The 17,132-nt window shown below is 45.4% G+C and overlaps 1 protein-coding gene across 1 annotated transcript in view; it reads left to right on the top strand.

Annotated features, from left to right (window-relative positions):
• The first annotated feature begins 92 nt into the window (after positions 1 to 92).
• ACADSB (acyl-CoA dehydrogenase short/branched chain) overlaps positions 93 to 17,132 on the top strand; it is a 29,058-nt gene continuing 12,018 nt past the window's right edge. The window contains exons 1-3 of the mRNA XM_028120028.2: positions 93 to 186; positions 14,215 to 14,374; positions 14,585 to 14,685. Of these exons, the coding sequence (XP_027975829.1) occupies positions 145 to 186; positions 14,215 to 14,374; positions 14,585 to 14,685 (303 nt within the window). The 5' untranslated portion in view covers positions 93 to 144. The remainder of the gene's footprint in view (positions 187 to 14,214; positions 14,375 to 14,584; positions 14,686 to 17,132) is intronic.

The raw sequence follows: 17,132 nt of genomic DNA, 5'->3' as shown, positions 1-17,132 counted from the left end.
GCACGAGGGGGCGGGGCCAGGGAGGTGAGCTGGGGGCGGGGCGGGGGCGAGGCCCTGGCTCCGCCCCCAAGCGCTGGCGCGCGGCCAGGAGGCACTGAGTAGCGACTTCGTGTGGTTGGCACAGCCACTTGGCCTGCCCCACTCATGGAGGCAGCGGCGGCTCGGCTGCTGCGTGGCAGCGCGCTGGTGAGTACGCTGGCGGCGGGTGTCCTGGGGGTCCGGGACGACCTTGGCCCCGGCGGCGGGGCTTCCCCTAACGGGACCCGGCAGCCCGCTGCACGTCCCGGGTCGGAGCCTCCCTCTCTCCGCCGCGTGGCGACCCCGATCTCCCTCCAGGCCTCTGACGGAGCCGACCTCCTCTTCTGTTAGGAGGGGTGAGAGTGGCACCTGGTGGGAAGGGAGCTGGGAGCTGTTCTAGAAGCTTCTTTGCCGGAGCAAGCATCATGAGTGTGGAGTCGGAGAGCCATGGTTGCCAGTTGTCCTTTGCAAGCCACTGGGCCCTGGGAGCCTCGGAGTTTAGGATCTTTAGGGGCATTTTGCAGAGATGTCACCTCTCCGATGCCACGTTTCCCCAATTATTACATTTCACCCCACCCCCCAATTTTAACTAGAAAGATAGTTAAAATGCAGACACAGTCTCTTTCTGAGCAGAGCGTTTCCGTGTCTTCTCTTCTGCGGCCGGGCTCCAACGTTAGGAAGGGACCTCAGAGTTGGTCAGACTTACCGACCAGTTAGATAATTTCCTCTGCCCCTTATCTTATGACTGGGGCCCAAGCATCTCCCATGGGTGAGCTCAGCATGGCTCAGGGGTGCCCATTCCCTGCCGGCGTCCTTGAACTTGAGCTGAAACCTGCCTCCCAGGAATATCCACCTGTTGTACCTAATTCTGCTCTCCCGACTGGCCCAAACGATTCTTTAATACTTTGTCAGGGTTTTCTCATTACATTAAACATTTCCACTAATTCAGCTCTTCCGTCCTAGGGCATGCTTTCCAGAAAACCGTCACACATTTGAATACCTCCTCTTCGTTATTAACTTGACTTCTGCTTAGCTGTAAACTTTTACATTCTTTGCATTTGCTTTAAGGAATTAAAAGCTCTTCATAGTGCTACTTCAGTGAGTGCTATGCCCAGAGGTAGGACTCTTTTTGTTTAATTAGAGGTAGTTAATGTTATTTGATTGTTTTACAGGCTTGGGTTATTAAGAAAATTACTAAAGTCATATTAGTATATTGCTGCAAACAAATAGGGGAGAGAGAGTCTCTTTGGAAGCTGGGTTTAGATTTTAGGAGAAGAGAATTGGCGAAAACACTGCAGCAAAAGAGGACTGGGGGTATTTTAAGGAATGCTGGAGTTTATCCTTTGGAATTGTTGAGAACCATTGAAGGTTTTGAGCCTTGGAGGTACAGAATCAGCTATGATCTAGGTTTATTGCTGTGACAGCAGGTGGCATGGAGGGTAGAGAATTGCAAAGTAGGGCTAATTTTGGTCCCTCTCAAAGATAAATGGAGGGGCACCTGGGGAGCTCAGTAGGTTAAGCATCTGCCTTCGGCTCAGGTCATGATCTTGGGATCCTGGGATCAAGTCCCGCATCAGGCTCCCTGCTCAGCGGGGAGTCTGCTTCTCCCTCTCCTCTCCTCGTGCTCTCTCTCACTCTCTCTCTCTCAAATAAATAAAATCTTTTTTTTTTAAAAAGAAGATAAATGGAAAGGCAGAATTTAGTGAGAATTTACAATAGGCAGAGCATTTTATATCCTCCACCCGATATCCTCTAACTTTAAGCGAGTATTAGTGGCTTCATCTAACAGATGAGGAGGCACTGGGAGGTAGTGAGTGTTCAGTGTGCTCTTCTCACCCAGCAGTAAGGTCAGAGCATGGGCACTCAGCCATGCTTACCTCCTCAGAAAGACTTTGTTGTCCCTGAAATACATTAGAACGAACATGCCCATTATGGTTGGGCAATCCAATTTGTAAGGAATTGACTTGGTCACCCTGTGGTTCCAAAACATTTTAGGCAACTCGATATTTTGCAAGAGAGCATTTTAAAAAAATATTCTTGATGTGATATTTCCTTGTTCGATTAATCCTATGAAGGTCTGCCAGTGGCTGGAACTGCTAAACTAGATCTATAGCTTGTTCAGCTTTTTGCTATTCAAGAAAACCGGCAGCACTTTTTTTCGGACATTATGTGTGTCTAGGCAGTGAGAGCTTAGTACATGCATAAGCAGAAATTGTTCGTGTGCCATAAACCCAGGCCCTAGAGTCAGAGTACTTGAGTTTGAACCCTCTCCACCACCTCGTAGCAGGACAACCTTAAGACCAGTTACTGCCCCATTCTGTACTTCTGTTTCCTTTCCTGCAAAGTGGGGAGAACAGTAGCATTAGGGGAGATGTTAGATGTTAAGTGCTTAGAACAGCTCTTGGGACATAGTAAATACTCAGTAAATGCTCACTGTTAATACGGGCAGAATCTATTACCAGTAACTCTGGTGGGAGGGGGGTGTCTTTGCTCTGTGCAAAGTACTCTGATCAGCATTAGGGGTCTGTAAGTTTACAACAGGGTCTTTGACCTCAGGGAAGTTACATTTTTAATTGGAGAGACCAGGTATATGTGTTAAGAAATGCCATTAGGACAGTAGAAGATTTTATTTATTGCCAGTGTTAAATAAACAGCACGGACAGATGTGCTTACAGAACGAGGGGCTGGAACTGAGCATCAAAAGAAGGGATGGCTTAGGTTTAGGTAAAGCAGCAGAGGGGTGGAGATTATAGGCTAAGGAGATGTATGCGCCAAGGTGTAGATGTAGGAATATACTGCGCTTGTTTAAGAAATAATTATTGTAGGATTGCTGATGTGACAAGTTTGCAGGTTGATGGAATGAGTTTAAAAGACAAGTCTCTATCATGTTAAGTGGTTAGGTCCATACTTGTTCTGCAGCGGTGTTCTAACAGGGTTGTCCACAGTCCCAGATAACAGCCCTTTTGGTTACTAAAATACAAGCATTCATAATGTTACTACTCATCAGTACAGAAATGGCAGTGGTTTTTTTGCAAATACAAATAGGACCTTGTTTCCCATCCTTCTTTCTTTCTGGTGCCAAGAAGACTAAGTAACCATAACGATCTTCTCTGGCAGCCGCAAGATGCTTTCTCCTTTCTTTCAGGATCCTTTCATACCAGCTTACATTGCCTTGACCCCCCCTTTTCCTAAGTGCTAGACCAGGGTTTCTGAGTTTTGGCGCTGTCGACATCCAAGGCTGGATCATTCATTCTCTGTTGTGGGAGGCTGTCCTGTGCATTAGGGGATGTTGAGCACCCTTGACCCCTGCCACAGCTAAAAATGCCTCCAGGCTTTGCCAGATGTTCCCTGGGGGGCGAAAGTGTGCCCCTATTCAGAACCATTGGTATAGACCTGTGCTCTGCATGTCCTCCTCAAGAGTGGGAAATTGGGGACTTTCCCTTATAACCTGGTAGAAAACTCTCTCTCATCCTACTATTTGCCACACCCAGTTTGTTGATCAAAGAAATTGATTTTCAAGATTTCCGCAGGAGCCATTGAGATTCCGAGCTGCTGTTTGCCAAAGGGTCCTACCGGATGAAACAGTTAGTACCTTGCAGAGGGAACCCAAAAGGTTAGGTTCCACTTAGACCACTTCAAAAGTTCACCTGTGGTGGAACAAGCCCTCAGCTAAGGTGATACCACTGCTGGTTAGAATGGCGGACGCGCTCATAAAGGAAGACTTGAGAAGATTTGGTCATTATCTTGAAATGGAGGAATTAGATGGATGCCACATTTTCCGAATGGAGTGGCTCTGTGACACGCAAAGATTGGGGCATCTGGAGGAAAACAGTTTAGGGGGAACAGAAAGGAAAAGGGTTCATTCTGCTTTAGACTCCAGACTTCTAAAAGTGTCAATTAAACTTATGACTAGAAGCATTTTGGAAGCTGAGCAGGAAAGGGATCTGGAAACTGGTAGAAAAATCAGAGCCAGAGATATAGGTCTGAGCCTTTGGAGTATATCACAGACAATTTGGGGGGACTGTTGGCAGACAGGCAAAGAAAGCAAAGAGGAGAATTAATGTGGGGTATCCCTTAGAGGAGGATTTGTGACAAGTGGGCTTTATTCAGAACTGGACCAAAAGAAGGGAAAGGATATTTAAGTCCAGGACAAAATACATTCACTCGAAGAAAAGCCTTATCTCACCTGCGTGAGGGAGCCAACAGAAGAAGTAGCTGGCTCTCTCAAAGGTGAAGGTTAAAGGTTTCCATACCTTAGTAGGGACAAGGGAAGGTGCAGAAACGGATTCTAAGGGAAAAACAGAGTGCTTTTAGGAATGGCATGGGTTTTTAGGAGAACAGGCAGGAGATAAGAAAGTTGGTGATAATATTTGTCTATACAGGTATTGGTACTTTTTGCACAAAACTCCCCTACAAAGGGATTTCCGGCGGCCCCCTTTCCCCAAACTTACTGCTTTTAGACAGATAAAGGAAGCTCTGAGAAGGCTTGTTTCGGCATTTGTTGAATCTCAAATGTCTTCAAATTTAAAACAACCTTTCTGTCAACCCTGGGGCTCCAAGCAGACCCCCCCCCACCATGAGCGATACACCGTGGGTGTGTCACCATTCTCCCTGCGAGAGACAATCGGGTTGTTTCCAGTGTTCCGCTCTTACGAATAAAGCTGCTCTGCACGTTTGCGCGCAGGCTTTTCTTAAACTTAAAGTGCTCATTTCTCTGAGTAAAATAGTCAAGAGCACAGCTGCTGGGTCATTTGGGAAGTGCACGGTTGTACAGAAACTGCTGACCAGGTTTCCAGGTGGTCCTGTCAACTCCTGTGCTTGGCGGCGGCGTGTGAGAGCTACTTTCACCTCATTCTTGCCATCGGTTGGCATTGTCACTATGATTTCTTTTTTATTTTAACCAATCTGATCATATCTCACTGTGTTAATTTGCTTTTAAAATATTTTTTAGTTTCCAGCAGGATCGGAGGGAGAGGGATTCTGGTTTGTTGACGGTTAAAAGATCCTTCTTTTGTGGATTATACATATTTAATTGTATCATAAAATAATATTATTTTACCTTTTCTGGGTCTGTAAAGTTGAGTCAGTGCTGTGAAAGAGAAAACCGGAGGCCGAAAATGGTGTTGTTTAGGTTAAGGGCACCAAGGCAGGGGACCAAGACTTAACACCTAACTTAACTGCAGTTTCAACCCCCCAGGAATGTAACCTTTAACGGGTCAACTTGGAATTTCCTGGTCCAACTAGGAATTTCCAAGTCCAACTAGAAAATGCAGAGAGACCCCTTCAGCTCCCCTTAGGAGGGAGGGCAGCCTTGCCTAAACAGTGCATTCCTTGATAACAAATTACTTTCTTCTTCTTTTTTTAAATGCCTTCTCTGCCTTTGAAAACCTTTCTTTTATTTAGCTCAGTGAAGCTCCCCTCGGCTTACTAGATGGGATGCTTGCTGCCCAGTTCACAAATCACTGAATAAAGCCAGTTAGATCTTCAAATTTACTTGGTTAAATTTTGTTTAACAGTGCAAAAGGACATGAAAAATACCATCAAGATCCCTCTACCAAGGGTGAGCTGTAGAATCATCATATGATATTTATGGGCTTGTAAGTTAAAAAGGACTTATGGGGCGCCTGGCTGGCTCAATCACTAGAGCATGCCACTCTTGATCTCAGGATCATGAGTTCAAGCCCCACACTGGGCATAGAGCTTACTTAAAAAAAAAAAAAAAAAAAAAAGGACTTAGAAAAAAATGAAATCTGTTCATGCAACTGATGTCATTAGCCAGTATTAAAATGCACATTAAATTAGAAAATTAAATATATAGAACACTAAAAATAAGCATGGGCAGATCCCTTTATTATCTTAGAGTAAGGAATGTCATTCTCATTAAAAGCTGGATGTCATCACCCAAAAAGAGTAATAATTTTGACAACATAAAAACCATAGACTTCTGCATGACAGCACAAAACAAGCATAAGCAAAGTCAAAAGACAAATGGCAAACCGGTTTTAAAAAATTGCAACCCCTGCCACCAAAGGGAGGATTTCCTTAACTTACGTAGTGCTCCTGCAAATCAGGGAAGAAAAAAACAACTGAATAGGAAAATGGGCAAAGGACATGAATAAACAATAAACAGAAAAAGAACTACAAATGATTCTTAAATGTATGAAAAGACCCTCACACTCATAGGAGAAATACAAGTCTGAGAATACTTTGCAATACAGTTCTCTCCTGTCAGGTGGATGCAGAAGTCCAAAAGTTGGCCAGCATGCTGTGCTGGCTAGGCCCTAGGAAAGTGGGCACCCTTACATACTTACCAGTCGGGGGGGGGGGTGGTTTCAGTGCTGCCAAGGACAATTTGGGAAGACTTATCTGAATTTTGAATTCGGTTTTTGCTCTCTAAAATAGAGTTCCCACTTCCAGTTTGTGCCACAGATTGAGTGCGCTAATATAGGTCAGAGGTCACTCATTGTAGCATCATGTTGCCTGACAGTCTTTGCAGTTTCCATGTCTGTGTGGATTCCCTGTGCCTGCACCATTAAATTGGATTTTCTCCTATTAATCTGTCTCTTCTCAACTTGATTCTTAGTCCAGCTAGAAGGACCCTGAAGAGTAGAAAGAATTCTCCCTCACCAGCACTTGCTAGATTCACACTCACCAGGATTCTTGCTGGAGGCAGACCAAAATGATCAGATGCCAAGGGTAGGGGTTTTCATTAACCTGACTCAGCAGGATTCTTGCTAAAGCAGGACTAAGCGGACCAAGGGCACTGCCCAAGGACAGTGCCCAAGGTCAGGGCCTAGTGAGAGAGACTCGGAGGAGCTGACTCACATTTGGTTTAGGGAGAGAGTCTTTGTCAAACATCCTCAACACTTGAAGGTCAGGTGGTGGGAGCGAAGCTAGAGCAGGAGGCAGACAGACTGGCAGGAGAGAACAGGAAGAAAACGAGAAGAGAGCATTTAGAAGGAGGAGGCTGTGCCCAGCTGAGCTGAATCTGCGGAGAGCAAGCAAGTCGGAGCCCGAAAAGCAGGAGATGTTGGTGGAGACCCTACGGGGAGGGGTGCTGGTGAGTGGTGGGGGCACTCAGGAGGCCAAGAGGGCAAGCAAGGCACGGCTTCCACAGGGCCTGGCTGTGCCCAGGAGAGAAGAGAGGGTCCAGAGGGTGGTTCTCACGGTGGATGATTCAAGGATGATTCACATGCTAAGAATTTGAGCAGGGAAAAATGGAAGAATGTGAGCAGACAGAAGGGAGGGCCTTTTTTTTTTTTTTTTTTAAGATTTTATTTATTTGAGAGAGTAGGAGCAGAGGGGAGAGGGAGAAGCAGGCTCCCCGCCGAGCAGGGAGCCTGATGCGGGGCTCGATCCCAGGACCCCAGGATCATGACCTGAGCCGAAGGCAGATGCTTAACCGACTGAGCCCCTCGGGCGCCCCGGGACAGGCCTTTCTTAAGAGGAGGGACATCATTTACGTTGTACCAGGAGGGGAGAGGGATGAGGGTGCAGACGCAGGACACCGAGTGGGTGTGGTGGCAACAAGTTGAAGTGTTCCCATTTGTTGGCTTTTATTTTTTCTGGTAGAGAAGGTGAGTCATTGGCTGACAGTAAGGGGTGAGCTTAGGGGGGCTTGAGTTCCTGTAACCATTTCAGGGAATGGGAAAGGGTCTAAGTGGAGGTCGGTGACTAAGAATTAGTAGTCGGATTAGGCCACACACATGTCTGTGTCTCCTGACAGTGCCCTGGATGCAGTCACGGCTAGAGTTGTGATCGGAACTGCAGTGAGACAGATTTGGGGAGAAGTCGATGGCAGAGGGGCAGCGCTGGAATCTGGGAGCGCTGGAGGTGCCAGGTGGCGAGCGGTGGTGGTGGGCACACAGCTTTGTGCCTTTGTCAAAACCCTTTAAACTGTATGCCATGCCACAAAGAGTCAATTTTATGTATAAAAGTAAAATCGAGGGGCGCCTGGGTGGCTCAGTCTTTAAGCGTCTGCCTTCGGCTCAGGTCACGATCCCGGGGTCCTGGGATCGAGCCCCACATCTGGCTCCCCGCTTCTCCCTCTCCCACTCCCCCTGCTTGTGTTCCCTCTCTCGCTGTGTCTCTCACTGTCGGATAAATAAAAAAATCTTAAAAAAGAAAAAAAGTAAAATCGAACCAGATATAAGGGGAAGATGGGAATGCCACTGTGGCCAATGAATCTAACTGTATGACAAGTTGTGATACTGAGATTTGTAATAAATATATATTGGGTCTTCCTTTAGGGTTCCTGGCTCACAGTTCCCAAAATCTTGGGAGTTTCCTAGGCAGTAAGAGCAAAGAGCATCTTTTGTTCAAATATTTGGTCTCTCTCTCTCTTTTTTTTTTTTTTAAGATTTCATTTATTTATTTGAGAGAGAGCGAGAGAGCACAAGCAGGGGGAGTGGGAGAGGGAGAAGCAGGCTCCCTGCTGAGCAGGGAGCTGATGCGGGGCTCAATCCCAGGACCCCAGGATCATGACCTGAGCTGAAGGCAGACGCTTAATAGACTGAGTCACCCAGGCGTCCCAGAATATTTGGTCTCTTGTTTGCAGTTCCTGAAATCCTCTTGAGAGCCTTGAAGGTGAAATGGGTGCCTTGTTGCTCATACCAGACCCCCTTCCAGTGCACTTGAGTTTATGTTAATGAGGTGACTTCTGGACTGCAACCAAGGGTGGGGACCGGGTGCTGGGAGCTAACCTCATGATCAGAGGGTTGGACCTTTCAGTTTGACCCCCCAGCCTCCTGGGAGGGAAGAGGGACTGAAGGTGAATTAGTCACCGCTGGCCAATGATATAATCAATCTGGCCTACATAACGAGGCCTCCATAAAAACCCATTAGGACAAGGCTCCCAGAGCTTCTCGGTTGGTGAGCCCAGGGAGGTGCTGGGAGAGGGGTGCCTGAGGAGAGAGCATGGAAGCTCCACCCCCATTCCCCCAACCTTGCCCTGTGCATCTGTTCCTGTGGCTGTCCTGAGTTCTCTTCTTTGATAGTAAACTAGTAAGTAAAATGTTCCTCTCAGTTCTGTGAGCTGCTCTAGTAGACTAAACAAGACTACCCCCAAGGAGCAGGTACTAGGAACCTGCAGTCTATAGCCCATAGGTCTGAAGCATGGCGGACGGCCTGGGCTTGCCACTGTTATGTGAAGTGGGCCAGGGGCCGTCTTGTGGGACTGAGCCCCTTGACTTGTGGGACCCGATGCCATCTTTAGGTAGGTAGAGTCAGAATTGAGTTGAATGGTAGGACACCTGGTGGGTGTGGGAGAATTGCTTGTTGGTGTGGGGGGAAAACCCCACACGTTAGAACTAGTCTCAGAATTATTACAGGAGAATCACATCACCACACAAAGGGGGTGGGGAAGGAGGAAGGTGCAGAAACAGTGTTTTGATTGGGTACCCTAAGGCCAAAGATGAAAAGAACTGTATACAAGCACCGCACTCTTAACGGATAAATCTGTTTCTCGCAGCGGTATGGGTTAGCAGTTCTGAAACTATTGTAAATGTGCACTAGGTTTGTACCAGCAAATCATCCTAGATCATGAGAGCCAAGTTTCTCACCTTCAGAAGGTTACCAGGAAGGGGGTGCCTGAGTGGCTCAGTCGGTTAAACGTCTGTCCCGCATCTCCCTCTCCCTCTGTTGCTCCCTGCTTGTGCTCTCTCTCGCTTGTGCTTTCTCTCTCTCTCTCGATCTCTCTCTCAAGTAAATAAATAAAATCTTCAAAAAAAATGTTTAAAAAAATGTTAAGAAATTACAGGTAAGAAAAGAAGACCAGATATCTTGAACGCTGGGGTGCCGGGATGGAATCAAAGGGAAGAAAACACACCTTCGTGCACACATGCAGAAAAGAGACCCAGGGGGACACATTTGGTGGGAACCCCTGAATATAGGCATTTAAGGTGGAGCCCTTCGTGTTCTATCAAAACATTTCCTTTGGAAAAGTCTAAGAGGGACTTTGCAGGTTAGCAAACTTCTCTCCTGTGTCCTCCTTTTTTTTTACCTTTCGGGCGTTGTAAAAGCCCGTAGACTTAAAGCACTCAAGGAATGTTTGGAACGGTATTTCATTGTGCTGAGACATAACGGAGAAGGGTTATGACTCCTTACAGCTAACCTTAATGAGTTTAGCAGAAAATCTACCAGAACATCCGGCAGTCAGGGGTTCTTCGCCTTTTTTTGTGCCATGAATGAAAGGTATACAGCAATATAGTGAAATTTAATAGCCCCTTTCTCAAAATGTTTTAAAACACATAAACTACGCAAGATTACAAAGGAACCCAGTTATAAAAGTCATAAAAATGTTTTTAATTGTGATAGTGGTAATATATGTTTCTTAAGATCTGGCAACAGGCCAGCAGTTCTGAAGTCATGAGGAGCCTCAAGATGTTTGCACTAGCTGTTATTTGATATAAAAATACCTGTCATTTCTTTCGGTGACCGTCACCGATAACTTGGAACTCGTTGCCTCCATTTCATAATTGAAGGAAATGCTTGACTTCAGTTAGAGGTTAGTGAAATAAAGATATAAGTTCCCCCACCCAAGTTCATGGGCTTGATTGTTTGGCCCACAGGAGTCTGCAGACCCCAGGTTTGATCGTCAGTACTTCTAAGGGCAGCAGAACTCTGGTCCGTTGAGTAGGAAACAGATCATCCTCAAGCTCCAAGAAGTATTTGGCAAGGCATAAATAACTATTATTCCACTCAAGTCTCGATTGCTGCTCTATACAAAAAAATGTGATGATGTGGTGCAATGGGTTATAACTGTGGAAAATCATTTTGATGGAGTGGATACCAACGCTGCAGAGGCTGAGGTCAACACTGAAGGGCAGGGGACAGTTGAAAATCATCATCAGAAACCTTGGACTGTGTGTTTAAAGGCGAGGCAGGGAAATGTTTCCTTTATTAAAGACTGTCCTATTAAAGGGAACATTTTTTTTCTGCCCAAAAGGATAGGTAATAACATTCAGTGCTTTGGTTAAAAAGGGATTCCATGTTCAGGGTGTAGCCACTGTGTTTTGTGACGGCATCTTCAGTAAGCTCACCCCACCTTTGTATGGCGCTACCCACTTTGTAAAGCACATCTGCCTGTGTGGTCTTGTGAATCTAAAATAATTGTTATGTGTGGGATGCCTGGGTGGCTCAGTGGGTTAAGCGTCCGACTCTAGGTTTCGGCTCAGGTCGTGATCTCGGGGTTGTGAGATCGAGCCCCACATTGGGCTCTGCGCTGAGTGCAGCGTCTACTTGGGATTCTCTCTTCCTCTCTCTCTCTCTCTCTCTCTCTAAATGAATAAATAAAATCTTTAAAAGAAATAAAACAATTGTTATGTGTTGAACAGTCATACACTTTGTCAGTAGCAATTTTTAGACTAAGTGGGTCACAGTTGTGTCAAGCAGGAACAAATGGGTATTATTGTAATACCTGCTGGCTTCTTAAGTTTCTCAGTGGTGGGCTTTCTGTTAAACTCCAGCACAGAGGTGATACATTGACTCACAGACACAAAGAACTCTGTAGGGGGGTCTAGTGAAGTAAATAATCTCCCCTAGAAAGAAGAATCGAGGGCAATGTGTTGGAGTTGTAAAATATAACAGGCTAGTTTCCTGATCATTTTGTGGAGGAGATTAGTTGGCTCATTCTCTCATGAATTCCGAAGTCTGTTGAGGGTCCCATGCAGGACTCGCACACCAACCACGGAGCAGAACACACCCCACGGGCATCTAGGTTCCTTCTCCCATAACCCCATCCCTTCTCCCAGCCCATCTGTCCTTGGCGCCCGCTGCTACCGAGCACACTCTGTCCTTCAGCTCCCTTCCCGAAGCCCCTACATCCCTCCATTTCTTCCCTCCATCCTCTTTACCCTTGATTCTTCCATTTGTTTCACTGGGGAGAAGACATCACTCCCTCATGTGTGTGCCCCCCACCCCCAGCTTCTTTCTAGTCCAAAGTGTTCCTGTCCCAACTAGGTCTTTTAACAAGGAAAAAAAATGTTCTTTGTAACTTGGCCCTAAACTATCTGCCTCCTACTTCTGCAAACAAAACAAAATTAACTACAAGATTGAGAGAGACACATTTTCTTTTTCTAACCGACCAATGTTTGTTTTTCCTCCTGAATCTAGAGAAGAGTACATCGACTCCTGGGTACATTAACTACAAAGACTGACCCGAGTGTAGGAAAGATCGACAGTGGTTTCAAACTCAGTGACTCTTGTTTTTTGTTTTTTTTGTTTTTTTCTTTTTATCAGTAAACTTTTCCATGTATAAGCAAAACTATTGAGAAAAAATATATTGCAGTATATTACTACATTTGCTTTTTTTTTTTTAAACGCCATATATGCTTTTTAATCCTGCAAAACTTGGCTTTGCTTTTTGCCTGTTCCATGAGCCTTATAGTGTTCCCCTTGGTACCCTGCGCTCTCAGGCCGTTGTCAGACGCTCAGAACACTTGTTTCTAAGTCTTGTTGAATAAAAGGAAAATATTAATTCTTTTCTTAACAGCTTTATTGAAATATAATTTACATACCATAAAATTCACTCTTTTAAAGCGTATAATGCAATGATTTTGAGGTAATTTACAGAGTTGTAGAATATTTCCATCACCCCCAGCCTCAAGCAACCACTATAGTTTCTATCTCTGTGGATTTGCCTTTTCTGGAAATTTCATATAGGTAGAATCCTATTAATATGTGAATATGTGATCTTTTGGGGCGCCTGGGTGGCTCAGTTGGTTAAGCGACTGCCTTCAGCTCAGGTCATGATCCTGGAGTCCCGGGATTGAGCCCCGCATTGGGCTCCCAGCTCAGCGGGGAGCGTGCTTCTCCCTCTGACCCTCCCCCCTCTCATGTGCGCGCGCGCTCTCTCTCTCTCTCTCTCTCTCTCATTCTCGCTCTCTCAAATAAATAAATCTTAAAAAAAGAATGTGATCTTTTGTAGCTGGCTTGTTTCCCTTAGCATGTTTTTAGTGAACCTAAAAAGACTAATAACTTATTTGTCTTCCCTGTAATAAAATTCTACAAAATAAAATTGGAAAGATATGGCAAGCATTTCAAATTGGATGGTTTCTTTTTTCGACAAAATTGGAGCAGATCCATTGTTTGAGCAGAAATTGGCACGTTTGAAGCATCGGGCACCCTGCAGCAGGAAGACACGCTAATGGCAAGAAAAGCCAGCCTTGCAGTTTAACTCTGTTACTGCTGCGGGGTAGGACCCCCCTGCTGTGTTCTTCAGTGTCCGAGTAGAAATAGTCATTACTGTCTGTCAAGCTCTTACTGTATGGCAGATGCCATGCCAGACCCTTCATGAAGTGGGTTATCTCGTTAATCCTCACAAAACTCAAGATGATTATCTACATGTTTCAGGGAAGGAAACAGACCGAGGAGTTTTAACTGAGGTTGAAATCATTTGCCCAAGATCACGTGGCTGGTAAATACCAGATGCCGGATTTGAAACTAGTTCTTTCAGCCCCTAGAGTCTGTTTTCTTAACCCTGTTGTTGTACCGTCTCTGAAACTGAAACACCAGAGAAGCTGAAACACCAGAACTGGCCTGGAAAACCAAGAGAGCCCTGGTGCCTGCAGTCCCCGGGGCAGGTCAGGACGGGGGGCTCTCCTGCCTGCTCAGTTGTCCCTGAGCCCTCACCTATTCCCACCCCACTCTAGAATGCTCTTTGCAGTGGTCACCCAGTAGTGTTATTTATATTCAGGTTTCCCCTTCAAAGAAGTCCATGAAATGTGACATTTTGAGAATGAGTTCCAGGGCGCCTGGGCAGTGCAGTCGGTTGAGCCTCTGACTCTTTGATTTTGGCTCAGGTCATGGTCTTAGGGTTGTGGGATTGAGCCCCAGGTGGGACTTAAAATTCTTTCTCTCACTCTGCCCCTGCCCCGCAAAATAAATAAATAAATCTTAACAAAAAAGAAAGAAAGAATTCCACCTAGAAAGTTCTATTTTCTTGAAGGTAAAAGCTAATCCTCTGGGAAATTTGTTGGTTAGAAGAGCTTATTGCTTGGATAAAGGACATAATGTTAAACCGGTTTGTGTTTTTGTTCACAAGACAGTGAATTTTAAAATGTTCCAGCTTCCAGTCCTCTTTTTTGGTGACGTAAGAGGTAAGAAGGGGTTATAAAGTTATTTCCGAAGAAACATGTTCAGATATGTCTCTTTACCTTTTGTGTGTGTGTTCCCTATTCAATGGGACTGTTCTGACAGCGAAGAAGAAACTTGCGAACTTCCCTGTCTTCTTGGAAAACTCCTCCCCGTGTCCTGAAATCTTCCCAGTCAGCAGCTCTCCTTGGCATAACAAACCCTGGGCTGTCCTGTGCCCCCCTCCAGATGTTTACAGATGAGGAGATGATGATAAAGAACACCGGTGAGTAGACGGCCCAGTGTCACCTCCGGATCCATCTGGCCACCAGTTGGATCCAGTGTGAGATCCCATGACATGTTTGGGGGATATGTTCACCTCAGTTTGTGAATGGAATTTTTTTTACATTAATTTAAAACTTTTTTTTTTTTTTTTAAGTAAAACCTGTCCTATTAAGAGAATAAAGACGTTACCATTATTTTTTTTCCCCTACAGTTAACAAATTTGCCCAGGAACAGGTTGCTCCTCTGGTTTCAACAATGGATGAAAATTCAAAAATGGACACATCGATAATACAAGGATTATTTCAACAAGGGGTATATACTTTATAATTCTTCCCATTCCAAACTTTTATATAAGTACTGTCCCGCGTTAAAATGTATGCATGTGTTTAAATTCAGGAACTGTAATGATGGCTTAATGAACTCTTCATTTCCTAGTCAAAATTATCTGTGTTCTCTTTTAAAGATTTTTATTTTTTTATTTTTGAGAGAGAGATCAGGAGCAGGGGGGAGGGGCAGAGGGAGAAGCAGACTCCCCACTGAGCAGGAAGCCCGTGGCAGGGCTCCATCCCAGGACCCCGAGATCATGACCTGAGCGGAAGGCGGATGCTTCACTGACGGAGCCACCCGGGTGCCCCTCTGTGTTCTCTTTTAGATTGAAATCCTAGTTAAATTCTTTTAAATTGAGTTAGCATTTTAAGTTAGGAATACTGTGCTTTTTAAGAAAAGGGCTCAGAAGCAAGAAAGAATGATTTCTTTAGATCTGTGGTCCTCAACCAGAGGCTGTTTTGTCCCCCAAGAGACATTTGGCGGTCTCTGGAGACATTTTTGGTGGTCACAACTGGGGGTGACACAGAGGTCAGGGATGCTGCTAAACATCCTACAGTGTCCAGGACCGCCCCCCAACAAAGTGATCCAGCTCAACAAAACCAACATTAAGATTTAGTTAGTAAAACTTCACAGTAGACCATGTATTCTACCTGAGTCCCTCTGCACGCCACAAACTTAGAAGCAGAGTTGACCTCTGAATTCCACACTAACCAGGGAAACCGGTTTCCAGCTCCCTAAGTCACAGAGCCCTTTAACAGAGGCCCAGTGTACAACATGGATAAAAGTAGAACTGCTCCATCATGGAGGCTCCAAGGAGAACATTTTCAAATGTTATCAGCATGGGGGCTCCAAGGAGAACATTTTCAAAATCACCACACTTACTCATCACCTCTCCCTCTCCATAGCTGTGAAGCGACGTTTATCTTTTATTTTGAATACTAGGAAATATCCCAGAACTGGTAGCTCCTCTTCAGAGCCATTGGCTAAAATCTTGTCTGTTACCCTGCTGGAAAAAGACCGCCTTTTCCACTGAGCCTAAATAGTTTTTCCTTTTCCCGTTTTAAAGAGACACGCTTGTGGGTACCATACCTAGTAGTGATTTTTCCACCTTCTTTAAAGCAATGAAATGCTTGGGAACATGGAATCTGTGTGGAGCCCCCGTGGGCCAGGTGGCATCTGGGAGTCCCATTTTTCGGGCAGCCTTCATCTTCATTGTTGGCAGAGCCTCTGGGCTGTTCTGAGAAGTCTTAGTGTTCTACCCTCTGAACATCACTCTCCTGACGGGGTGGTTCTTGCAGGCGGGATGGTCTGAAGCCCACAAGCGGCCCTTGCTTAGGTGTAACCTCACCTAGAGCATCTGCTTGGTTGCACCTCCTACACCAGCTCTTCTTAGCCACCTCTTAACCCTGTTTATGGTCCCCTGCTGTAGCAATAGCTGACAAAAACGGTATTTCCAACAGAGGAAAAAATCGGTGACTTTTTGGGAGAAGCAGTGTCTCTGACAGCTGTCCAAGAGACCATAATCAGATAGTTACCATGCCCTGTGTTTCCTCATAGAACATCATTTCTGGATCTCCCCTTCTCAGTCTTCCCACTAACTTCCCCTCAGCTGACCCATAACCTCCAGGACCCAGACTGCAGCACGCTGTGATTCCAGAAGTGTCTGGGCAGAATAGAAAGCAGCATTAGCCTTTTATCTGTTAACAGTTTTGTGGCTTGAATTACCCGTACACACATTCTCTTTCTGAAATGAGGACACTTAAAAATGGAGAACTGTGGAAGTTTCACGCTCTAAACTTAGGAGTAGCTACTGAACAGTGAGACCATCATTGGAAAGCTTGGCCAGCATCTGGTCGTGTTTAACAGGCCCCCTCCGCCTTGTCTGTTGGGGTTCTAGGAAACACCACCAGATGTCTGCTAACCACCTAGAATGCCCCAGAAGGAGTGGTCCTTCAGTTATCATCTTGGCTGGATGAGTCAAGGCAAGGAGCCTGCCTAGAAGGGATTGTGCCCCACTGCCTGCCTCCAAGTCCTTGCTGTAGGAGACACTTTCTCTTCCATTCCATCATCCTTTGAAGCATTTTGCTGATTTTTGTGTTTTAGATTCCATAAACAAGTGGCAGTTCTAGCTTGTAACCGCTTCCTTTTCAAGTATGTATAGTTTCTATTGCTTTTGTTACTTACAAGATAGTACAATAGCCATATCAAATTAAAATAAAATATACATACAGTTTTAAAATTAGGAATCTATATAGTTAACATTTAATTTTGAACTTGTTCTTGCAAGGAATTTTCCCATATGGAAATTAGCTTTCTTGGAGCGCCCAGGTGGCTCAGTTGGTTAAGCATCTGCCTTTGGCTCAGGTCATGATCCCGGGGTCCTGGGATCGAGCCCCACATCAGGCTCCCTCCTCAGCGTGGAGACTGCTTTT

This window comes from Eumetopias jubatus, unplaced genomic scaffold (genome assembly GCF_037043125.1).
Source record: "Eumetopias jubatus isolate StellerSeaLion01/CBP00866 unplaced genomic scaffold, mEumJub1_p1.0 scaffold_17, whole genome shotgun sequence".
Classification (NCBI taxonomy): Eukaryota; Metazoa; Chordata; class Mammalia; order Carnivora; family Otariidae; genus Eumetopias; species Eumetopias jubatus.
This window is presented reverse-complemented; position numbering and strand designations above follow the sequence as displayed.